Source organism: Acomys russatus, chromosome 26 (genome assembly GCF_903995435.1).
Source record: "Acomys russatus chromosome 26, mAcoRus1.1, whole genome shotgun sequence".
Taxonomy (NCBI): domain Eukaryota; kingdom Metazoa; phylum Chordata; class Mammalia; order Rodentia; family Muridae; genus Acomys; species Acomys russatus.
The window spans coordinates 20,425,119-20,445,035 of NC_067162.1; the positions used below are offsets into that span (position 1 = coordinate 20,425,119).

The 19,917-nt window shown below is 51.0% G+C and overlaps 1 protein-coding gene across 3 annotated transcripts in view; it reads left to right on the forward strand.

Moving 5' to 3' along the window:
- Slc12a3 (solute carrier family 12 member 3) overlaps positions 1-19,917 on the forward strand; it is a 35,809-nt gene that overhangs the window by 6,733 nt on the left and 9,159 nt on the right. For 2 of the 3 annotated variants that reach the window (XM_051168733.1, XM_051168735.1), the window contains exons 9-22: positions 1,833-1,917; positions 2,703-2,857; positions 3,094-3,201; positions 3,515-3,638; positions 5,370-5,471; positions 6,604-6,759; positions 7,366-7,465; positions 8,317-8,428; positions 8,826-8,966; positions 11,034-11,140; positions 12,348-12,430; positions 14,895-14,999; positions 16,449-16,560; positions 19,811-19,897. In XM_051168733.1, coding sequence (XP_051024690.1) covers positions 1,833-1,917; positions 2,703-2,857; positions 3,094-3,201; positions 3,515-3,638; positions 5,370-5,471; positions 6,604-6,759; positions 7,366-7,465; positions 8,317-8,428; positions 8,826-8,966; positions 11,034-11,140; positions 12,348-12,430; positions 14,895-14,999; positions 16,449-16,560; positions 19,811-19,897 — 1,577 coding nt within the window. The remainder of the gene's footprint in view (positions 1-1,832; positions 1,918-2,702; positions 2,858-3,093; positions 3,202-3,514; positions 3,639-5,369; positions 5,472-6,603; positions 6,760-7,365; positions 7,466-8,316; positions 8,429-8,825; positions 8,967-11,033; positions 11,141-12,347; positions 12,431-14,894; positions 15,000-16,448; positions 16,561-19,810; positions 19,898-19,917) is intronic. The other variant, XM_051168736.1, reaches the window with a different exon arrangement.

The following is a 19,917-nucleotide window of genomic DNA, read 5'->3' on the forward strand; positions in this document are numbered from 1 at the left end:
CCCCACTGTGAGATGCCCGACAACCACTGTAAGCCTCAGCTTCCCCAACTGTGAAGCGAGATCAATGTAGGTGTAGACTCAGAGGCCTGATTCTTGTAAAAGTACTTACAGGAGAGAAAGTACAAGCAGGGAGGTGGCCTTGGGAGCTCTGGGATCATAGATGCTGTGCCAAGCTCTCTGTGGGCTCTGGAGATCTGAGCTCAGCTGCTCATGCCTATACAAGGGGTAGTATATATGAGTCTTGATAGGAGGTCTCTGTAGGTGAGCAGCCTTAGGCTGTAAACATCCCAGAGGAGGAAGCAGCAGCAGATGCTGGCTAGTCTGTCCACACAAGTTACTCACTTAGACTCCCAAGGAAAGCTTTGCCATCCCTTTTGAGCCTCACCCAGGTAAAGCTGTACCTCTCTCTGTACCACTCCCCAAGGCCTTGGAGTCCTTGCCACATTCACTCAAGGCTTCACTCATTCAGGGCTTCCTCTGCTCCCTTCAAGAGTGACCTCATCTCTAGTTCCACCTCCAAGGACCTCTTTCCAAATAGGGGCTCGTTCTGAGGTTTTGAGTGGATATGGATTGCTGGGTTAAGACTACAGCCAAACTTGGGTAGGCAGAGGCAGGTGGATCGCTGTGAGTTCGAGGCCAGCCTGGTCTACAAAGTGAGTCCAGGTCAGCCAAGCCTACACAGAGAAACCCTGTCTCGAGAAAACAAACAAACAAACAAACAAACAAACAAAAAGACTACAGCTGAGGCCCGGGAAGTCCTTACAGGTGGGAAAGCCCAACAACTCCATACTCAGGTGGCCACGACCTGTTGGAATTGGGCCCAGGGCCTCACTGTACAAAACTCGGGTTATTGGGCATTGCTAGTAAGGCTAGGATCATAGGACCCCCTAACAGAGACCCCCCCAGCAGACTCAAGTCTTCCCCAGATTGTAACCTTTTCCTACTTTGGACCTCTTCTTTCATTTCTCTCCAGCCGTCAACTGGCTTTCCACACTGCCATCTGTCTACTGGGCCTCAGAGAAGACTGGGAGGTCTGCAGACAGCTGATTCATGGCAGACTTGGCCTTCTTCCTGGGTTGGGGGGTGGTGTCTGTGCCTCCAGAGGGGAGCAGTTATTGAGCTTGCTGTGGAAAAGCATCCTAGGCAGCAACTCTGGGACCAGCTCCTGGAGTCTGAGGCTATGGGTGTGTGGGTGTGTGGGTCTGTGGGTCAGGACTACAGGCATGAGAAACTCTGTGCCCACCCTCCTCACACCCTGCCACCCTCAGTTCCTCACTAGCTGCGTGGAATTGCACAGGCCATATCTCAGGAAGTTCTGCTTGAGAAGTTCAGGAAGTTTTGTCATTACTGTTGGGAAAATCTCTTTCTTGGAAGAGGAGAATGCTTGGGGCATGCCTTCCAGCTCCTTATGCCTAGAGAGCCAGACACATTAATTACTTAAAGGTGATTTACTGTGATGCATAGAGTAAGCTGAAGAGGGTCTGGGCCTGGGTGATTGATTGATTGATTTTCAGCCACAGCTGGCTGCCACCACTTCTTACAAATGACCCTGAGGTGAGAGCCAGGTGGAGGTCCCCCACTCTGTCCCCGCAACCTCCAACAAACCTTGCCAAGGGTGCCCTGTGGAGCTGATGAGGTTTCTCACCTTCATCAATTTCAACCTCAAGATCAACCCTGGCGTCATGGCCATCATGTAGGTCTTCAGTCATGGCCCTCTTCTTCCAGGGATGGACAGGTTCTGAGGGTCCAAAGTCAGGGTCCACTGCTCAACCCCACCTCTGCCAAGGTACGGAGGCCCAAAGGAATCCTTATAATACCTTGCCACCCCACAGGACCCAGCTGTAGCCATCCCGAAGGGAACACTCATGGCCATTTTCTGGACAACCATCTCCTACCTTGCCATCTCGGCTACCATTGGTGAGTAGCCAGCACAGAATGGATGGAAAGAAAGAGAAAAGTAGGTCCACCATGTAGAAAGGCCGGCGGAGGCTGCAATGTGGGGCTAGCTTCTAACACGGAGAACTAGCCTTCTGAAGCACCTGTCACCTCTCCAGTGACAGGCCATCTTCACAGTAAGGGAGGCCAGACCAGGCCCCTCTGGTACCTCAAGACTTTGAGGTTCCAGATTCCTGTGTGAAGACCAAGCAGGGCAAACCACGCTGTGTAACCATCACGTTTCATCTGGGCACTGCGCTGCCTTCATTGTAGAGGAGAAACCCAGGGCTCTGAGTGGTCGAGTGAACTGCTCAAAGCTTCGCAGCCCCAGAGTGGAAGAGCTGGGCTCTGAGCGTAGCCTGAGCAGTTAACATCTCCCTTGAAGCTCTGGGTATGCTTGCTTCCTTTGAGGCGAGTTGCTCACGGGGTGGCCATGGGACTTGAACTTTCTCATGAGCAGTTAGTGCTCAAGAGCCTCCAGGTCTCTGCTTTAAGCTCTCCCTGCCTTGAGTAAAAGGAGGCAACAACAAAAATTAGAGTACTGCTTTGATCAGATGGTCAGGTACCCCCAAAATACTCCCATACTCACTCCTGTCATTTAATATTGTCACATGATAAAGGAGGAACCAGCCTGTCCACAGTATCTCACCCTCTGCCGAGGTGGCAAGCCTTTGGGGGTTAAGGGTAAAGCAAAGGGCAGAAGGGAAGAAAAGATGGACGGACACATGGACACACACACACATACACACACACCTTCTTCCTCTCAGGATCCTGTGTGGTGAGAGATGCCTCTGGGGACCTGAATGACACCATGACTCCTGGCCCAGGCATCTGCGAAGGGCTAGCCTGTGGCTATGGCTGGAACTTCACCGAATGTTCACAGCAGCACAGCTGTCGATATGGCCTCATCAACTACTACCAGGTATAAGCGGCAGGCCCAATGTCAGAGATGTAGAGGAGACTGCAGGGGAAGCTACTGCCCAAGCCTGGGGCAGGGTGTCCTGTTCAAGTAAAGCTCTCATTGCCAGCTCCTGCCTATGAGTAGGCTTTGAGTCCCCAGGTGGGGGTTGAAATGTCAGGACCACAGCCTGCTGTGAGAAGGGACGGATACCCAGTAGGGTTTCTAGCTCAGCTCTCCCCCTACCCCCATTCCCACAGACCATGAGCATGGTGTCTGCCTTCGCACCCCTGATCACAGCTGGTATCTTTGGAGCCACCCTGTCCTCAGCCTTGGCCTGTCTTGTCTCTGCTGCCAAGGTCTTCCAGGTGAGGTTGTAGAAAGGGGCCATTTGGAGTGATGGTTATGGCTGGGGAGAGCTGAGTAGAAAGATTCCCTGGGCTAGTGTGGAGGGGTGTGTGTCATGTGCTGTGGGTCTGGGTGGAAGGGAAAAGGAACAGGTTAGCAAACTCTTAAAGGAAGTAGCCCTGTCTCCATGGTGAGGAGAGGGCTGAGTTTTACCATCCCCAGAAATAGAGACCTGCTAAGGTCAAAGCGGGGGCCACACAGGCTCAAGGGCCCTGGGAAGGAGAAAGGGGGAGGTCCCAGGCAGGGGTAGAGTGTAGTGTACACTGTCCACAGTGCCTGTGCGAAGACCAGCTGTACCCTCTGATTGGCTTCTTTGGCAAAGGCTATGGCAAGAACAAGGAGCCTGTGCGTGGCTACCTGCTGGCCTATGCCATCGCTGTTGCCTTCATCATCATAGGTAAGAGGCTTCTTCCCCTTCATCATCCTAGGTAAGAGGCTCCTCTTACCCCTGGTGTCACTGGGCACTGGGTAAATAGCACTTGCTTGGTGTTGGGGATGGAGCTAACTGGGGCCAGGCACATACTAAACACTTGCTTTCCCATCGAGGCATACCCCAGCCCCAGTGAGTGACTCTTAAGTGGGTGATGCCCTGCCTGGATGGCCTTTGGAAGGCCACATGGTCTTTCCCTACCTCCAGACAGGGTAGCTACCAAGCCATGCCAGGTAGTGGGCCATTCTACTGTTAGGAGGAAACTTCTCTCTGCCTTTTCTGCTTCTGCATTCTAGTGTCCTGGCAGCTGGGACACCACCCCACTCCCAGGACACCTGTGGAGATGGGCCAAGCTGCTACAAATGACTACTTGGTCAGTGTCTTTGCAGATACATAAAGCCAGCCTCTCAACCAAATAACTTAGGTGGACTGGCTTGTGCTGGCTTTGCCCTGCTTCTGCAGTATGATTTGATGTCATTTCTCTGAGTAATGGTTTGCACACCTGGAGAACAGAGGGCATCACATAACTCGTGAGCCACAGATAGGCAGGAAGAGAGGCGGTGTGAGGGCAAAATCCCACGCAGATACACATACACACACCCAAGGAAGCTCGATGAAGGAGAAGTGACTGCGCTGTACCATGACATCCCCTGCCCTGCTCGCTGTGCAGCAGTGGGGGCATATGGTCTATGGAGACCCCCCTCAAAGGCACCTTCCCGTCACAGCCAGATCCCTGCTGCTCGTGCCGGTCCCACCAGTCTCGCCCTAATAAGACATGCCCTAATAGTCTGGTTGCTGTCACCCAAGGGAAGATGCTAGATTCTAGATCTGGCATCATATGAAGAAGTGCCTCACCTAGGGGACAGAGAAGTCTAGTTGGCTGGCCTGTTCAAGATCCACCCCTGTCCCCTGCTGCCCAGGCTCTGGCAGCTGTAGGCTTATGGGTGGTACCTTTGGGCTGATTGATGGTTCTGACTTGGCCAGGCTGAGAGCTATGACCTTGGTAACTTGATCCAATGGGATTGCATGCAGAAATACCTGCCCCCAAAAGAGCTGCTCATCTTTCTTTGGGCTCCCCTAGAGAGACCCTAAGAATGCAGCTTGACATGCACAAGTTTATCTGGATGTGCTGGGTCCAGGGAGAGTGTGAGGGTAAAATGAACAGAACTGCAAAATGGTCTTGGGGGTTTTGGGTCACATTATCAAAGGTTTCTCCTAATACTGATTCGTGCTCAAAAAGTGTCATGGTCACTTCCCTGGGTCACCCAGTAGCCTGAGAGAGTCCACTCTGATTGTCCTCTACCTTCTAAATATTTTTATATATTTGTTAACTGGGGGGGGAGGGGGAGGACACACAGGTGAGGGTCAGAGGACAGCTCGCAGGAGCTCCCTCCTTCCACTATGTGGGTTCCGAAGCTCTGACTCAGGCCAGCAGCTTTTCTGTGGCAAGTGTCTTTACCAGCTGAGTGATCTTGCCTGCTCCCTCTGTCTTCTTAAAAACCGACGCTTAGGCTTTTCTGAGACACTGACCCTTGGAACTTCATGGGGCAAAGGACTCACTTCTCAGATGAGAAGGTTGAGTTGACTGAGCATCAAGGCCTGGCTGTGCTAGGGGGCCCCACCCTATGAGCTTGGGTGGCAGACAGCTTCTGTGGTGGAGCCCAACATGTTGCCCCCTCTCTCCCTGGTTCTTTGAAGCTGAGCTCAACACCATAGCCCCCATCATCTCTAACTTCTTCCTCTGCTCCTACGCCCTCATCAACTTCAGCTGCTTCCATGCCTCCGTCACCAACTCGCCTGGTAAGCGGAGCCTCCCCCAGCCACAGGAAGAGGTGCAGAGGGGTTGGGGGGAGAGAGGACAGGCCTGGGTGGAGGTGGGCAGTCCAAAGCCACCTTCATTTGAAACCACATGAAAGGAATGTCCGTATCCTAACATAGCCAGCCACCCTCTGCTGAGCACAGGTGCAAACTTTACAGGGCACAGTGGTTGTTCTAGTTCCACCCTTTGGCAGTTTCTCGGGAGTCAGAAGTCTGATTCCTCAGAAAGGGACAAATTTCCTAGTCCCAGAAGATGCAGCTGAAAGTTGGGGATGGTGGCTCACACCTGTAATTCCAGCACTCAAGGGAGCCTCTGTGAGTTCGAGGCCAGCCTGGTCTACAAAGCAAGTCCAGGACAGCTAAGGCTACACAAAGAACCCCTGTCTTGAAAAACCAAAGGGGGGAAAAAAGAAAAGGAAAAGAAAGGAAGGAAGGAAGGAAGGAAGGAAGAAAGAAAGAAAGAAAGAAAGAAAGAAAGAAAGAAAGAAAAAGGTGCAGCCAGTTGTACATAGCTCACCTCTAGGGGTGCTGTTCATACTGTAGCAATTAAATTTCATAGATTTCTGTGCTGCTGCTGCTGCAGCCAACCTTCTAGCAGACAGCAATAAAGAGGACAGAGGAATAGTTTTGCTAATGAAACCCAGATCTTCAATGGGCCTGCTATCCCAACACTTTCCATACAGACCACAGTGTGCCTGGCACTCTTGGAGGTGTGCCAGGGAACAGTGGTCACAAGAAGTGGCCCTAACCTGGCACAACGCCAGGCAGAATCAAGTCTCTCTCCATCCCTTTAGTCCCCTAGTCTCCACAGGGCCCCCTGGGATCTAGCACCGTTGCTGATATTTGGGGCTGTGTTAGGCCAGGGCTGAATGTTCCCTTACTGGTATAGCTTGTCACCATGGTGAAACAAATGCCCAATGGGCAAGGTTGTGGTACTTATTAGAGCCCCCCTACCAACCTCTGGAGTCAAGGCTGTGTGGGACCCTAGGGATTCCTGGCTAGTGGGTGCAAGCCAGGACCGCAGCACTGGGTATGGAAGCACGGACATTGCTACAGCTCTGGGAAGGAGAAGGCTCCTGACCACGGGCATGTACACTGACCTGGCCCCGCCCAGGGTGGAGACCCTCCTTCCGCTACTACAGCAAATGGGCGGCGCTGTTGGGGGCAGTGATCTCCGTGGTCATCATGTTCCTGCTTACGTGGTGGGCGGCTCTCATTGCCATCGGAGTCGTCCTCTTCCTCCTCCTCTATGTGATCTACAAGAAGCCAGGTGTGTGGCCGAGGTCCCTCTGGGGCTCTACTCCCTGCCTGGGCAGCCATGCAGCCAGGCCAGCCCCTCGCCCCAGCTGGAGCCTGGCCTTGGCCTCATCCTTAAATGGGGCTCCAGCTGGCCTCTACCTCAGGCTTCCTGAGCCAGGTACTCAAAAGAATGTGCCCACTCAGAACCAGACTTTTACTGTCCAATTCCTGCTACCTGCTAATGTATACATACGGGCCAGGGTGGCCAAGGGTGGCCGCGTGATGGTGAGAAAGACTGTCCACCTGCGTGTAGCAGGGTCCTGGACCGACTTCAGTCTAAAGGAGATGACCCTAGGATTCTACAGTTGAACTGGCCTTCTAGGTGGTGGCAGAGGTCTGCTTGTTAAATAGGAGTTTCAAGACTTTGCTACCTAACCTTAAATTAGGTAACCATATATGTGGCACTTGATTCCAGACCTGCACTCTGTAAGAGCAGAGCCACCAGGTGTCCATCCATCTGTCTATGGCCTTGCTTCCAAGGTGCTCTGTGCCCAAGAAACGTGGACATTCCCTCTTCCCCCATATGACTGGTTCCTTTCTGTAATTTTGAGTCTTGGTCCCTCTTCTCTGCCCTCAGAGGTGAACTGGGGCTCCTCGGTGCAGGCTGGTTCCTACAACCTGGCCCTGAGCTACTCCGTGGGCCTTAACGAGGTGGAAGACCACATCAAGAACTACCGGTGAGGAAGGCTTCTGGGCCACCGGTGACCCTGCAGCCAGCTACCGTCCTCTGCCCTGGTAGTCCAGGATGGTAGCACCAAGGTGGAAGAGCAGCTGACCATTGGAGGGCTGGGGTTGGCATTTCCTGATAGGGACAAAGTGAGGGAGAGGTCCTCATGTCGCAGTTCCCACAGTGAAAGTCATTCTGCCCTCAGGGTCACTTGGTTCAATTCTCATGACACAATCCTGGCATGCCAGCAGTGACCAACCTGTTCCAGATGCCCTTCAAAGCTAGTCCCCAGTGGTGAGGGGAGTGACCCACCTTCTATCTCCCTCCCACCTGATCATATTATAACCAATAAGATCTATTTATGTCCCACCTACTGTGGCCCATAGACTTATGACAAACATCTGAGACCTATGAGGGTACTAACCTCAGACACAGGCAAAGACAAATGAGGTTTGGAGACATTATCGTCCCCTGTTTTGCACAGCTGGTAAATGAGCCATTGAGCCTGGCTCTGATTGGCACGGGGTGCTTAACCTCGGCACCTGGCCAAGGTACAGTGAGTTTGAAAACAATGGCTTCCTCATGGCTGATCTTTACTCTGGTTTTTGCCACACTGGGCTTGGCAGGGCAAAGGAAGTTATGTAGGCGGGTGAGGGCCTGAGCTAGAAGGACGGGGATACTTAGTATCATGGCCTCAAAAGAAACAAACCCTGAAAGATCCCTTGAGTCACAGCTGGAAAGATGTGTTCCAATGCACACAGTCTCCTCCAGGACCATCAGGAGCCCAGGGGCACCTGCCTTTAGCATGAAGGCCCGGAGGGTTCTCTCCTGACACCTCGTGTGCTGTGTTCCTCCTTCTAGCCCCCAGTGCCTGGTGCTTACAGGGCCCCCCAACTTCCGCCCAGCCCTGGTGGACTTTGTAAGCACATTTACTCAGAACCTGAGCCTGCTGATCTGTGGCCACGTGCTCATTGTGAGTGCTCCTGGGGCTTTGGGAGGGACATCTGTACCCTGGGGAGGTAGGGGGTACCCGGATGCAGTGTCTACCTAGGGATAGGAGGGGCAGGGGAAGTGGAGCTAGCAGTCTGGCCAGGTCCCTCTTTCAGAACATGGTTGCATGAAGCCCAGGCTAGCTCAAGTTCATGGTGTAGCTGAGGCTGACCCTACTTCTAGCACTCGAATACCACAATGTCTAGCTTCCCTCCCCCCTTTTTCTTTCCTTCCTCTACTCTAATCAAGAGCACCTCTAGGTCTTGCGGGGGGGGGGGGGGATGGAATCCCCTAGGACAGGAGAAGGGCTGAGACAGGCTGGATGGTAAGGACGGCCATGATAGCACCTGTCCCTCACCCACAGTGTCCCTCACCCACAGGGACCCCGCAAGCAGAGAGTGCCTGAGCTCCGGCTCATTGCCAGCGGGCACACCAAGTGGCTGAACAAGAGGAAGATCAAGGCCTTCTACTCAGATGTCATTGCTGAGGACCTCCGCAGTGGGGTCCAGATTCTCATGCAGGTGTCCTGGCCAGGCTTCCTACAGGCCTTATTCAGCGAGGCAGCTCGCAAGGCAGAACACCCTGGTCTAGTTTAAGCATCAGTGGCTGCAGGGGTGTGGGGGGCGGGTCTCCCACTTACTTCTCTCTCAAGCTGTGCTGGTTCAAGAGTGCCTAGGACCCTGGGATCCTGTGGGGACTGCTTGGCTTTACCCAGATCCTGTTTCTGTTTTAGTTTAGTTTAGCTAAATTTAGTTTACTTTTAGTTTTTGGTTTTGTTTTGTTTTGTTTTTTCAGTATCGGTAATGGGCTTAGGGCCTTAGTGCATGTTAGAGAAAAACTCTACCATTGATCTATATCCACAGACCCTTTTTTTACTTAAGAAAAAAGGGGGGGTGGCGGGTTGCTGGGCTTGGGTGCACATGCCTATAATCCCAGCACTCAGGAGGCAGAGGCAGGTGGATCTCTGTGAGTTCGAGGCCAGCTTGGTCTACAAAGAGAGTCTAGGACAGCCAAGGTTACACAGAGAAACCTTGTCTCAAACAAACAAACAAACAAACAAACAAACAAAAAACCCAAAAAGTGTTTGAGACTGAATATCACTAAATTGTCCGGGCTGACCTTGAACTTACTGTACAGTCCAAGTGGGCTGCGCCTTGCAATCCTGCCTCACCCTTCTAGTTAGCTGTGTGACTTGAACCCTTCCCCCCCCTTTTTATTTTTTCAGATATAATTTAGATTTAGTAACGTGAAAACCAAAAAGTGACAGCTGTGTGCACACTGGACACCGGACAGTGGTGTGCAACCATCACTCAGATTAACAAATGTCCCACTGAGTAGTGAACTCCCTGCTCCATACTTTCATGTGAAACATCTGAGAATCCTTTTCAGTGGTTTTAACTGTTTCTCAACTTGAAAAAAAAAAAAAAATATGTTTTTTGAAAGCATTTTAGAAGTAGGTGGAAATGATGACGTAGCGAAATGTACTCTTGGGTTTTTGGTTGTTTTGTGGGCTTCTTTTTTGTTTTGTTTTAGGCAAGTAACCACTATCCTAGCTTCTGACTCATTATGTTGCCTGGTGTGCCCCAGATTCCCCCCCCTCCCCCAGGGATCATGCAAAGTCTTCCTGTCTTAGCTTTGGGGGGAATGGGGTGAGGGGTGGGGATGCTACTTGGGGATCAAGTACAGGAAGTGCTAGGCAAGTGCTCTACCCTTTAGCAAAACCACTGTCTGCCTTAGCTTCTTGGCAGTATGAGTAGAGGCGTGTATAGCATGCCCAGCTTGCTAGATATAGATAGATGATAGATAGATAGATAGATAGATAGATAGATAGATAGATAATAGATGATAGATAGATAGATAATAGATGATAGATAGATAGATAGATAGATAATAGATGATAGATAAATATATAATAGATAGATAATAGACATATGTGTGAATTTGCATGTATTTGTTTTGAATTATATACTTTTAAATGATTAATTTCTTTTGAATACAGGGTCTCACAGTGTGGCCCTGGCAAACTGGAACTACCCATGTAGACTTTCAGGCTGGCCTCTAACTCACAGAGGTCTGCCTGTCTCTGCCTCTCAAGTGTTGGGGATATAAAGGCATGAGCCATCATGCCCCACTCTAAACTGGTCAACTTACTATATTGATTTCACCCCAAATGTTTTAAAGAATCTTGATACAGAAGGGAGGAAAGAGATGGAGAGACAGGGAGAAAGAGAAAGATGGATGGATAGAGAGAGGGAGGGAGGAAGAGGAAGAAAGAGAGAAGAGCTTGTCAGGATATGACAGGAAGAAGATGGTGACAGAGAGAGAGAGAGAGAGAGAGAGAGAGAGAGAGAGGAGAGAGAGAGAGAAAATGTATAGAATACATAGACTAAGTGACTCAAGAGTCCACTAATGCTTTCTGGATAGACAGAACCCTCAGCCCCTTGAAGCATGGGTGGGAGGGGAGGCTGGGATGAGCAAGAGCTCCCCCCTGGTCATTTGTCACAGGACAGAGCCCCTGCTGATGCCAGGGCCTGCTTGCCAGACCACCTGCTGACTTAACTCCCCCTCCCCCCACCCTACCCCCACAGGCCTCCGGGTTAGGAAGAATGAAGCCCAACATTCTGGTGGTTGGATTCAAGAAGAATTGGCAGTCTGCCCACCCGGCCACAGTGGAAGACTACATTGGCATCCTGCAGTGAGTGACGCCGCAGGTGCAGCCTGTGAGCCCTTGCTTTGGGGCTACTGGGGCTTCCTGGGCTGGGGGCAGTGGAACAGAGGCAGTGTAGACACCCGAGTCACTCGGTGAAGGCTGAGGTGGAATAGAGGGTGTCTCACCTTGACCTTCACAGACTGTGAAGTCAGTGGGGGACCTGGCAGGTAATACACAGGAGTGGAGTGGGCCAGGTGTGGGGAGCAGTGGGGACTTGGCAAGCTGGCAAAAGCCCTGGCCAATTGTGCCCCTCAGAAGGCAGAACTTTCAGCTGTTCAGAGTAGTGGAGAAAGGTGGTTGTTAACTGATAATCCTTGAAGATTCACCATTGCCTGGCTCACAGCTCTGAGGTGGGCCATGGAGCCAGGTGGGAGCTAGACCTCAGGACTGTCCCCGAGGACTTCAGCATTCCAGGACCTCTTTCCTTTGCCTGTGCAGGGAGTGCCTCTCTGGATTGCTTTCGCCCTGTTGTGACACACAGAGGGAAGGACCATGAAAAAACAAGGTTGGGCCTTGAGGCCCTGGAACCTAGTCCCAGTCTGCTATTAACTCACTGTGTGACTCAGCTGGCACCCTTAGCTGCTTCTAACACAATTATGACATGGGGTAGAAACTCTGGCCCTCAGGCTCCCTGCTGCTCCAGTCCCAAAACAAGTGCAAAGGTGTGGAATTGAAGGAGAGCCAAGTTTAGCCTAATGGGTCAGACCTTCAGAGAGGCCCTAGTATTGTCAGTCAGTCAGTAAATATACTCTTGGGTCAGAAGTCCTCCAGACAACCTTTATAGCTAACCTGTCACGCAGAGGACGCCATTCCTATGTGCACACCTGTCCATGCATAGGCTTAGAGTCCCAGTTATATAATCTTAGTCCCAGCCACTCAGTCCCTTACTGTCTGACCATGAGGAAGCCCCCCCCCCCAACCCTAGGACAGGTTTTTCTGTGTAAAGCTGTTAGAGTCACCAAGCCCTCACTACCACGGGCAGAGAGGTTGACAAGGTCAACTGACGAGGAATGACCATGACATGAAACAGGACTCAATTTGCTCTCCCCAGGAGTACTGGAGATGACTCTCCAATCCTGCCTGTTTACTATACATATAGGGAAACTGAGGCCCACAGACCAATGTTAGACATCAGGTCTCCTGGGAACCAGGTCACAGGGCCAGCAGCTTGACCCCCACATCTTCTTTCCAGTGATGCCTTTGACTTCAACTATGGCGTGTGTATCATGAGGATGCATGAAGGGCTTAACGTCTCTGAGGTGATGCAGACGCATGGTGAGTACCCGCCACAGCTAGTCAGCCCCTGTGGAAAACCAACGACTTTTCTGAACAGTGGAAGGAAGAGAGGGAAAAAAAATTAGAAAAAGCCATGGGCTGGATAGATAGCCAGGTTTTAATGGTTTACAAATGGAAATGGGGCCTAGAAAGGGGAAGTGAGTCAAGGTCCAGCTAGGGGCAGAAAGGGAACTAGGATTCCCCAGTCACCGCTGGGGCTCTGAGAGCCAGGTGGGTAAAGAGGATCTGAGAGAGCAAAGGCAGAGGGCAGGCAAAGGAGCCTGCCCACCCAGAAACACCACAAAGAAAATACTGATAGGCCTCGCTCGGATGCTGGACCATTGCATCTCAAGTCTGTCCTAGGGGCTCAAAATAGGAACATGTTTTGCGGCATTTGGAAGTTGAACCTGGCTTATGAAGACTCTGAATTAGTGATAATCAGATGTGGGGAAGATGTAGGGAGGTCAAGACTCACAGGACTCTGCTCCTTGCAGGCAGGGGTATTGTCACCAGAGACCAAAGACATGCCTGCCCATAGCATCTAGACAATATTTATGCAGCCATTGTGACAGAGTGACCCACCAAGCTAGTATGACTGCTCTGCACAGGGAACAAAGCCTCCACTCACCCACCAAGGTGCTGAGACTCCGGGTGACAAAGTGGATGCTCAGCATTGTGGTGGGCACACAAGTCACCTCAGACATGAGTGTGTCCTGAGATGGATGCTCAGAGACCACTCTGAGGACAAGGCCTGTCTGTTGCAGCGGAGGACAGAGCTGGGAAAAGAGCAAGAGGAAGTCAAAACAGCTGACTTGCTGGAGGCCAGGGCAGGAGCCAGAGCAGAGGTCAGCAAGCAGCAGAAGAAGACAGGGGACTTTCTTTTAGTGTTAGGGGAGCCTCGTGAGGTGAGGAGCCCAGCATGCTGCCCAGGCAGGAGTGCCTGCAGCCCAGCTGCCCCTTTCTTTTTGCATTTCATCTCATGTTTGACCAAGGAGAGGGTGGCAAGGCCTAGGCCATCGGTGTGTGCAAGAGTCAGCCTTCCTCCCCGAGCCGCTCAGAAGAGCAGGGTATTTCTGTCCAGTGGGGATGCTAGTGTCAGGTCTTTAAGGAACTTGGCAAAGAGTAAACGGCTTCTCTTGTGACAGTGGTATCTTAATAGCTGTGTCTGGGTTACTGTAGGTTTTGGGTTCCTGTTGAAAACGACAGGCCCAGTAACAAATTTAGGGCTGTGGGCACAAGTCCCACTCCTTGTAAGTCCCACCCATCCACCCCCCTCAGAGAGGAGCAGCATGCTGTTGCCTTCTTTCAGGGACAGTTGGGAGATGGGGATGCCTTGCTGCATTTGAGAGGAGGAAGAGGTGTGTGACATTTATCTTTTAAAATTATTCTATATTATTCTAATATTTGTACCAATAAAGACATGGGAGGCATAAACTGAAGTAGAACCTGCAAGCTCAGAAACTTGCTAGCAAGGTAACTTTCTTTTCTGCACTATATACAAAGTATCTACTTACAAGCCTGATTCTACAACTAAACTTCTAGCTCTTGAGAAATCTCTGTGTCCTTTTACCCAGCCAATCCACTTTTCTCTCCAGCTCCTCCAAACCCAACAGACTCCTTAGCTCTCTTTCCTAGATACTGTTTTACCTGTGTCCTGCCAGCTGCTTCCCTGTTGTTCCTGCAAGCCCAGAGAGGGGATCCCCATCTCTTACCCGGAGCTCCTTCCATGAAGGCTCTTCCAAGCCAAAAGAGAAAGAGTGCTCTCAAAGGTCCAACTGTTAAAAGAAAAGTCTCTATCTCCTCCTCTATACCCTTGGCAGGCTTAATCGTGTCGCCATTATGGTGGGGGCATTCTAAGCCAAGCCAGTAGGGGCCAAACCATTTCACCTTTATGGTGGGGTAGCTCGAGGCCACCCAGCTAACTTAGCTTTGGGTCATAGAGCAAAGACCACAAGACTTCTCCCAAGCAACTTGCTTAAAATAGGCAGGAACTTTCTTACCAAAAGAGGCCTTCGCAGGCACACCCAAGCTGTGCCTCTTCACGGCACACCTAGCTGCATCTGACATCCTTTTGAGCTCTTGTAGTTTGCTAACAATTAGGTTCTCTATATATAATAATCAAATATCCTGAACAGAGGTGCACAAAGAAGGCAGGTTTTATCTGAACAGGAATGCTGCAGATGATGGAAGAGTGTACTCCCAACCAATAGTGAGTCCCCTAGTACCCATCAGCATCCAGGGAGGAAGGAGCTGGGAGCCAGGAAGAGGGGCTCACACAGCACTATAAGAAGCATGGGAAGGGGTGTTAGCTGTGTCTGGCCAGGCCTGCAGGATGCCTCTGGCTGCTGCATGCCCACCTTGGTGGCAATGGCCAGCCGCCTCTCTGGGAAAGCTGGCTGTTTTCAGCTGGGTCCTGGCAGGGAGCCTGCTGGCTCTGCTCTGCTCTGACCTGCCCCTTCTACAGCAGCACCCGAGGCATTGGTACAGGAGGAGGAACAAGCCAGTACCATCTTCCAGTCAGAGCAAGGCAAGAAGACCATCGACATCTACTGGCTGTTTGATGATGGAGGTCAGGTCCCCTCAGACCCATTCCTGGGATTTTCTGGACTCAGGGTCTCTGCATCTCCTGGCCTGCCCTTCTGGGTTATACTTGCTGAAGCCTCTGGTGGGACCCAGAAGCCAGCCAAGTGGACAGAGGACTTAGCCTGTTCTGGTTTTTTGTTGTTGTTTGGTTTGTGTGTGTGTGTGTGTGTGTGTGTGTGTGTGTGTGTGTGTGTGTGTTTTGTTTTGTTTTGCTTTGTTTTTTTTTCTTTTCAAGACAGGGTTTCTCTGTGTAGCCTCGGCTGTCCTGGACTTGCTTTGTAGACCAGGCTGGCCTGGAACTCACAGCAATCTGCCTGCCTCTGTCTCCCAAGTGCTGGGATTAAAGGCATACGTGACCACGCCTGGCCCTGTCCTAGTTTTAAAAACACAACTCTCAGCTTTAATGGTTCTACCTTTGATAGAGGCAGAAAGAGACCACAGCCCTGTCCCAGTTGAACACATCAACCCTCTGTGTCTGAGGGTTCCCCGTCAGCCCTGTTCTTCTGTAGACCAAAATATCAAAAAGGAAAATTATGTCTGATCAAACATGTGTACACTGATCTTCCTGTCACCATTTCCTCCATGATCAAACCCAGGAGCAGTGTCCACGCATGGTACATGCTCTGTGGCACAATGATAGGAGATGACCTGAGGGATTTGCAAGGCCGTGTGTAGATTCCACACAGACCTTACACCACTTTGTAGAAGATACGTGGCACCTGCAGGTGTGAGCATCTGAGGTCAGGCCCTGGAGCTATCCTAGAGTAACTGTGGAGTTCATTAATGACCCCTATGCAGGCTGGGATATATCAATCTATGCCTGGCAGCAAGTACTCTTGTGGGCCAACCTAATGCAGCCTCTTTCTCTGCAAATAAGGAAACTGAGTCACAGGGGAGCACACATTCATGATCACGTGGTAGCTGGGCCTTGGCCTTTTACAGAGTGATGACAAAGAGGGATGGCTCCTACTAATGGCCAGATGTTTAGTTTTCAGAAATTAATGAAGACCAGCCTGATGTTTTCATGCAATCACCTGCCCCACCTCTTGTGCCAAGTACTCGGGGCCACCTTGCTTGTTTAAAACCACCTCAATGGCTGGGCGTGGTGTCACATACCTACAATGCCAGCACTGGGGAGGTAGAGGCAGAAGGATCAAGAGTTCAAAGCCAGCCTCAGCTACATAATAAAACCATGTCTCAAACAGGCCAAATAGCAATAATACTGAAAAATCAAGAGCCAAACTCCTATACTAGCCAAATAAACCACAGCCCACTAAGCGCCTTGGCCAGTGGGTTTAGTCTGGTGAGCTCCTCCACAGGTGAGGAGCTAAGGTCCAGAGAGGGGAGGGGTTTGCTGTGGCCGTGTGGGGTGGAAAGACACAGGGGCCCTATCCTTAGTCTGTTCCTCTTGGCTCCTGGGGATCCTCCCTGACAGGCCTCACCCTCCTCATCCCCTATCTCCTGCACCGCAAGAAAAGATGGGGCAAGTGCAAGATCCGTGTGTTTGTTGGGGGCCAAATCAACCGGATGGACGAAGAGAGAAAGGCGTAAGTTGGAACCACAGGGACTGCACTGGCCATACTCCCTGTCCTTGTACCCTCCACCTCTGTCCCCAGGTGTCCCTGACATTGTCCCAAAGCCCAGCCCAGCTCTCTCCAGCCCACAGCAACAGTGGCTGGGTCCTCTCCATTTCCAAAGTGTTGGCTTCCTGGCCCACCTTAAGGAGACCCAGGTGCCCTGGCGTTTGCTCCAATAGGAACAGGTGGTAAGTGCTCTGAAATCACGAGACTCTTCAAGGACAGACTCACAGAAAGGCAGGACAGAGGTAAGTGAAGCAAGATTAGAATGTCCCCAGAGCAGGCGTGAAGGCTCAGGGGAGACATGAGGCGGCCTGAGTGGCCAGAGATGCGGTAGCTAATGATGGGAAAGTCGCGTTAATTCTCTCGGTGAGGGACGACTTTTAATTCCCCCTCAGGTCTCTGCTGGTTTGGCAGGAGATCTTGGCATAAAGCTGGTCTCTTCTTGAGCTTAGTTGCACAGTCTAAGCAAACACAGCAGGCCTGGCTCCTCGGCTTGATAGGCAATGCCATCTGGCCAGAATTTGTAGCCTCTTTCTGGCAACAAGTGCTGTTTTCTGTTTTAATTAGGAGATAAAATTTGCTTCTGAACTGTCCCTTACTAAGCCTTTAAAAATGACTATAACAAAGGCCTGAGGCAGTCTATCTCATTAAAAAAAAAAAAAAAAAAAAAAAAAAGAGGTTTCTTTTTGCTTATGGTTCTGGAGGTTCAGTCTAAATGCCGTATCTGGTGATGCCCTTCTTGCTGGCAGATACCTAAGGTGATGGTGACACAGGGTACCATATGGCAAGATACTGGTGGGGGTGTGCATGTGTGTGCTCCCTCTTTTCATATGAAGTCACCAAAGTTCAGTTCAACCATGGGAATCTACCTCAACGATGTGGGTCTAATCCTAAACCTGTCCCAAACACTCTGCCCATAAACACCAGAACAGGTTTCTGTTTCTGTGATCTCACTCACTTAACATTGGGCATTAAAATTTAACCTAAGTTCATGGGGTAAACTGTATGCAAATCACACTGCCAAGACAGAATGTGACTTGCCTTAAATAAACACAGAGAAGTACACGGAGAGGTGTGGCCACAGAGGTGTCAAGTTGGCGTGAGTTATAGGGGAGGAGTGGGGAAATGGTGACTTCCCAGCAAAGGGAAGTAAGATTAAAAGTCATAGATGAGAGCTGCTCAGACAGTGAGGCCAGTTTGTTCACAGAGAGGAGCCTGGTGCAGGCTGTAGCAATAAAGCCATGATACCCTGAGGACAGGATAAGAGGTGACCCCTGGCCTGGACCACTCTTCCTGCACCAGGATTCTACCCCTCTTCTTTCTTCTTCTAGTCACCCTGTGAGTTCAGGGAGGCCCAGTGTATTGCCCTGCCGTCTCCCTCAGCCCCTTGTATCCTGTGAGAACTCTACCACTAAAAAGGCCTTCTTTGGCAAGGCCAAGGGTTGTGCCAAGGACAGTAGCATCTGGCTCTCAGGACCTTTTTTTTTTTTTTTTGGGTTTTTCGAGACAAGGTTTCTCTGTGTAGCCTTGGCTGTCCTAGACTCACTTTGTAGACCAGGCTGGTCTCACATTCAAAGCAAGCCGCCTGCCTCTGCCTTCTAAGTGCTGGGATTAAAGGTGTGCGCCACCACTGCCTGGCTGCTTTCAGGACCTTTAAAGAGTAAACAGACCAGAAGGCTCTGGGCAGTCTCTGCTTCCTGTTTCAGCTCTGAGTGGCAGCTGGGTTCCATGAGGTTGCCTTAGCCTAAGATGGCTGCCTCTGTTAACAGCATGTCCTCTTGACAGTGGTTATAAAAACCCTCTGTCCCAACTGCTGTTTAGTGGGTCATGTGATCTGCTGTCACTACGGCCCCAGGCCTGCCGGAGCCCCTGACGCATGCTAAGATAAGGCTGCCACAACTCTGCTTTTAAAATCCTACTTCTAGGAATGTAGCACAGCTGGTTATGCATGGTGAGGGTGCGTGAAGGCCTGGGTTGTAACACTCAGCAGTGCACACAGAGTGCGGTGCTTAGAGCAGTGGAGGGTAAGGCAGAAGAGGTAGAAAGTCAAGGTCATCCTCAGCTATACAGTGAAATGGAGGCCAGCCTGAGCTACATGAGACTGGGTCTCAAAGCAAACAAATAAACAAACAAACCCAAGCCGGGCAATGGCGGTGCTCACCTTTAGTACCAGCACTTAAGAGGCAGAGGCCGGCAGATCTCTGTGAGTTCAAGGCCAGTCTGGTCTACAGAGTGAGTTCCAGGACAGCCAGGGCTACACAGATAAACCCTTTCTCGAAAAACAAAAACAAAACATAAAGCAACAAAACAAAACAAAGGCCTAGCAAGCTTGAGGGGGCTGGAGCAATGGTTCAGCAGTTTATAGTACTTGCTGCTTTTATGCAGTATCCGAGTTGGAGTCCCAGCATCCACACAGAGTAGCCCATACTGTTTAGAACTGTTTTCTCCTTAGTTCTTTTTGGGGGTTATTTTGTTTTGTTGCTTTTTTGAGACAGGGTTTCTCTGTGTAGCCTTGGCTATCCTGGACTCACTTTGTAGACCAGGCTGGCCTCGAACTGACAGAGAACCACCTGCCTCTGCCTCCCGAGTGCTGGGATTAAAGGCGTGAGCCACTGTGCCCCGGCTTCTTCTTAACTCTTGCGTGTTGCCTTTGTCTGTATCAACTCTCTTCAGTTTCCCTCTTCACTCCCCACCCCCTTTACTTTGACCTTCCCAGGCCTAGCAGCATCCTAGGCTCCACCCTGGCCAGCTGACACTGCTTTAGAGTCAGCCAGCAGACACTTGGGACATTCTGGTCAAATATTTTTTCCACATTGCTTGCTACTCTCTGACTTACCCCACCCATATTTCTCAGTGTCTGGCCACCTTTCCCCCCCCCCCACCCATCCTACACCATCCCCCCTCCCTCAGCCCTCCCCACACTCCCTACTCCCTCCACGCCGTGCTAGCCACATCTGTTCTGTTCATTGCCACACATTCAGCAGACACTTAGTAAACATCAGAATGAGTGGATACTTTAAAAAAAAATCATAAGCAGGGCGTGGTAGCACATGCCTTTAATCCCAGCACTCGGGAGGCAGAGGCAGGTGGATCACTGTGAGTTTGAGGCCAGCCTGGTCTACAAAGTGAGTCCAAGACAGCCAAGGCTAACACAGAGAGACCCTGTCTTGAAAAACAAAACAAACAAACAAACAAAAATCATGCGTCTGTCTTCCAGGATCATTTCTCTGTTGAGCAAGTTCAGACTGGGATTTCATGAAGTTCATGTCCTTCCCGACATCAACCAGAAACCTCAGGCTGAGCAGTGAGTTCCATGTTGGGAGT